The sequence below is a fragment of the Cariama cristata genome, unplaced genomic scaffold (assembly GCF_000690535.1).
Source record: "Cariama cristata isolate BGI_N322 unplaced genomic scaffold, ASM69053v1 scaffold43429, whole genome shotgun sequence".
NCBI classification, from domain to species: domain Eukaryota; kingdom Metazoa; phylum Chordata; class Aves; order Cariamiformes; family Cariamidae; genus Cariama; species Cariama cristata.
The window spans coordinates 1-4,209 of record NW_009634907.1 but is presented as its reverse complement, the minus strand read 5'-3'; the positions used below and the strand labels follow the sequence as shown (position 1 = coordinate 4,209).

The 4,209-nt window shown below is 37.9% G+C and overlaps 1 protein-coding gene across 1 annotated transcript in view; it reads right to left on the bottom strand.

The window, feature by feature from the left end:
* LOC104167142 (thiamine transporter 2-like) overlaps positions 1-2,667 on the bottom strand; it is a gene marked incomplete at its 5' end in the record, with an annotated part of 3,291 nt that extends 624 nt beyond the window's left edge. The window contains 2 exons of the mRNA XM_009707297.1: positions 961-1,102; positions 2,475-2,667. Coding sequence (XP_009705599.1) covers positions 961-1,102; positions 2,475-2,667 — 335 coding nt within the window. The remainder of the gene's footprint in view (positions 1-960; positions 1,103-2,474) is intronic.
* Positions 2,668-4,209: the final 1,542 nt, after the last annotated feature.

Below are 4,209 nucleotides of genomic sequence, written 5' to 3'. Positions count from 1 at the left end.
GGGCGGGATAGGAGCACTATACAAAATGTAGAAATAGCTTCATTACCTACATAGCCATGAATAATGTATGTGAAGAGCCTGAGTTGGTCCTTTTTTGCTCTTACTTGCACATTTCAGTGCTGTCACCACATTGGCTTCGGTAAATATACCATGACTTTGTATCAAACAACGGCAAGTCCTACATATTCCTATCCTTAATTTTAAAGTTTTAATTTTTAGTGTTTAATTCAATCTTTAATCTTTTAAAGTAACTTTTGCCACCTTTGTGCAGAATATCTGAATAGATTTAGTCCTCTTCAAATCCATGGCAGTAGGAAGGTACCCCAGCTGAGATACCATCTGAGAAAATGCAGGAATCAGTACATTTCAGTTGACTCCAACATGAGTGGAATTGGGCTGACTGAAGTTAGGGACACTGTTGTGAGATAGGGTATCCCACCCCAAATTAAGTGCCCATACTATGGGCAGAAAACTATTATTCGCATGGAGATACAGAGCAGGTTTGCTCCTGAGCTGGAATTAGAAGGCAGCTGTCCTTTTCACTTGAGCTGAAATAACTCCAGTAATCCAGACTGTGTCTCATGGTCTTGAACTCCCCTAATAACATGTGGTCATGTTGATACTGCATCTGAGAAAACCAGCCTGAACTTTTGGGCAGAGGGGATCTTATTGAGTGTCCTATTCATTAGCAAAAGCTGGTCAGATAGCAGGGCCTGATTATTTACATTCTAGTGTATCTGCCTTTAAAAAGTCAAAGATCAGCATCTGTAGTCCTAAATGCTGTACTAAAAAGCAAAAGGGAAGAATGATGGCTGACAGAAGGGAAGAGCAAAATGTGTAGATTTCTATAGAAGAAAGAGGGAATTAAATTGTCCTTTGGCATAGCAATTTCTTTCTTGGTAAACTTTTGAAGATGAATGGGCTAAGCAGTAAATGGGAAATAAGTCAAATAACACTTACCTGAATCACTATGTCCAGTCCTAGGCCTCTTGAATCCACAACGACTACTGTAAGAATGGTCTGAATCACCAGTGCAACGAAGTTGTTGAATCCAAACATCAAGGCATAGCGTTCCATACTCAGATTGACTGCAATCTGAAACCTAATGTGAGACTGACAGGTCAGTTACTTCACACGTGGTGGAAAGCTGTGGCTCTCCATTTAATTGCTGAAGAGAAATGATTCATGCGGATGATATATCAAGGACAGAGTAAATAGTGCTTCATTTGTTTGTTTGCTTCCTTGCTTTCTCTTAAAAAAAAAAAGTCTTCGCTACCACAGCATACATTGATGTTTTTGTACTTATCTGTGTTGCTTTTCCAAACCATGTTATCAGGCAATCTGCTTTAGTAGAATATCAGACCTCTTCAGCCTTCCCCTTTTGTTCTTTCTCTACCTTCACAGACTGTGCCAGACAGATTGTAAAGGCTCCATGGTTGGAGTCTTTCAAAGACCTGGCCAGACAAAACCATGACCTGATCTGGCACTGGCAGGAGTTCTACCCTGGTTAGGAGGTTCAGCCTTTTTTTTTTCAGCAGTCTTTTTTTTTTATGCAAGCTTTTACTTTTTTTTTGTAGAATATGTTGAAATAATACAGGTGTGATCTACTATAATGTCCTAAAAATCCACCAAAAGGAAAATAGAGGATTCACTTGGCTTCATTCAAGATAGGCATAATCTTGTCCTGCATTATCATTTTAGCAGTTTCTAAAAATGGTATCTGAATAATTTTACATTTTGACATAAAAATGCATCTGGTATTTTTGTTAATGTAGTAGTGTGGTATGTCTAAAGACATTCCAATCAATAAAATAACTGGAACAATAAAATTGTTTTATATTTATTACACAGATTATGTATTATCTTTGTTATTTATGTTGTTTTTATTTTTCTGTTTCTGATAGCACAATAGCAGGGTCTCCTAAGCGATCTAGTCTGAGTTTATATGACTAATGTTCTCTTTTATTCCTTCTTTACATCATGATATCATTAAGGATTACATGTAGAAAGTTATGTTGGGGTACACTCTATGCCAAATCTTTTCTTGCATTCATGCAGTTCATAGCATGCTAAAAAGTGTATCAGCAAGGTGGTCTAGATGTAAGGGGATCTAAAGGATGGTTGTCAAGGCATGCTTGTCCCTATTTTCATTTTGCATCTTCCATGCCAGGAAGGAGGAAAATAGCTTATATGGTTTGCTGTTATCATTGCCTTTAGTAATAAAGATACCTTGTACCTTGCTTCATTTCTGCCTAGGTAAATGTTCAATGTCCTTTTGATAATCTTTCTTTTACAGTCATTTAGAAGAATGAAAACAACATAACTTGACATTTAAGTGTCCTTGTCTTTACCTAAACAGTTATGTCTAGCATTAGATCAGCTACCTCTGACTAAAAGGAGGGATGCTCAAAGCAAACTTAAAGTATGGTTAGTATTCTGTGCATAATGGCAGCACTGTAAGGTTTTATACTTACGTTGCTATTGTTATGAGGAACATATAGCATGCTTTGAAAATGAGATAGCCGGCGTAACATGCCCAGATGTTGGTAGTGAAGTGCATGAGAATTAGAGAACCAGCATCTATTGCAGAGAAGATCCCTAAAGCCAGTTCTCCAAAAAGGTCCCAGTTAATTTTCATATATTGTACTATGAAAGATGTTACCGAGCCTAGAAAAAAAGAAAAAAACCATGTAAATGTTGTGTCTGTTCTATAGCCCTATGTCACCAAGTCTTGCCACCTTCACATGCCAAAAGGCAATGCTGTATAATGAAGCAGAGTAGTTCTGAAGTGTTTTGAAAGCATTTCTAATCACTTCTGAAGTCATGCAGATGACTGGTCATTTTTAGACAACTGCATAAATCGAGTCTCTGCCATTCCTTTCTTAATGTTTTATTCTGCTTCACAGGATAAAGAGTTATGTAGAAGGATTCATTATTTAGCTGTCTGTACCCAGTGGGAAAGAATTAAGAACATGGTTTGGAGCTCAAGAAGAACAATTCTTCCAACTTCTACTAGCTTACTTTATAGCTAAGCTAGTAAACCTTCTAGCTTAACAGTTTAGCTCTGTGCAGCTCATACAGGGGCTAAGCTGTCAAAAACGCAAGTTTTGTGAGGTATCAAGTGAGTATATTCAGGGAAATGAGAAAGGATAGGCACTGTTTGCTTTTGGTGGGTCTGCTACAAAGATGCATCTGTTGTGAAGGTAAGCCACCTGACTATCCACCTTAAGGGTCTCATACAGTTTTAAAATTTCTACACCTTTACATTGAGAAATAGGCAATTCCATGAGAAAGAAGAGTTCATCAAGGAGTAGACACTACAGGACTTAAGTGCTTCTAATTTGTGATTCAGTTGGTCTATTTAATTGCCTACCTCAAGATGAAACTAATTTTTAATCTTACAAGTATCTGTTTCTCCTCAATGACTGTAAGGGTGACCTGAATGACCAGGTATGATGCAGACATGTTTACTTTCCCTGGTGGATCACACCTCCGTGTCTTGTGCAAGTTCTCTACAGCAGCACAATATGACTATGTGAAACTGCCCAATCAGGGTGGTACTCTCTGATGTTACCTTTTGATAACATTACTTTGCTCATGTGGTGTGGGCATCTGCTTCTGGTGCTAAAGTGTAATGGTAAATGTCAGTAGTGTAATGAATTCAATAAGGTCTTTTTCTGCAAATCTCTGCATTTTGGAATGACTAAAATTCTTCTTTCTGTCCTGCTGCACAAGAGTATTTCACTAGAAAAAGGTCTTAATGAGAGGATTATGTTCTTTTTTTGTAAAATATTTATAAAAAACTTCTCTCATCTGTGTAAGCTGATACCACTTTTATGGGAACTGTGTGATACTTGTTTGGGAAAAAAAACCCAAACAAACAACAACTACCTCATCGAAAGAAACAGGAGTGCCTCTGAATTTCGCAGCTGGATGCAAAGTCTGTGTGACTTGTACGCTCCCTGCATACTGGTAGGATAAAATTGCATGTCCCAGTCCTAAAGGAAAATACCATAGCTAGCGTTTGAGCTGTTTTGTACATCAAAGAACTAGGTTTTGAACGCACAATGCATACACTGGCTTCCTGGAGCATCTACAACAGAATGGCATTTTAAGTGTTCTAAAGTAAAACTTCAGCGACTGCCTTTGTGATCGATGCTTAGACGCATAACTTACTCAGAAAAGTTGCTATTGCTTCAACAGCTCCAT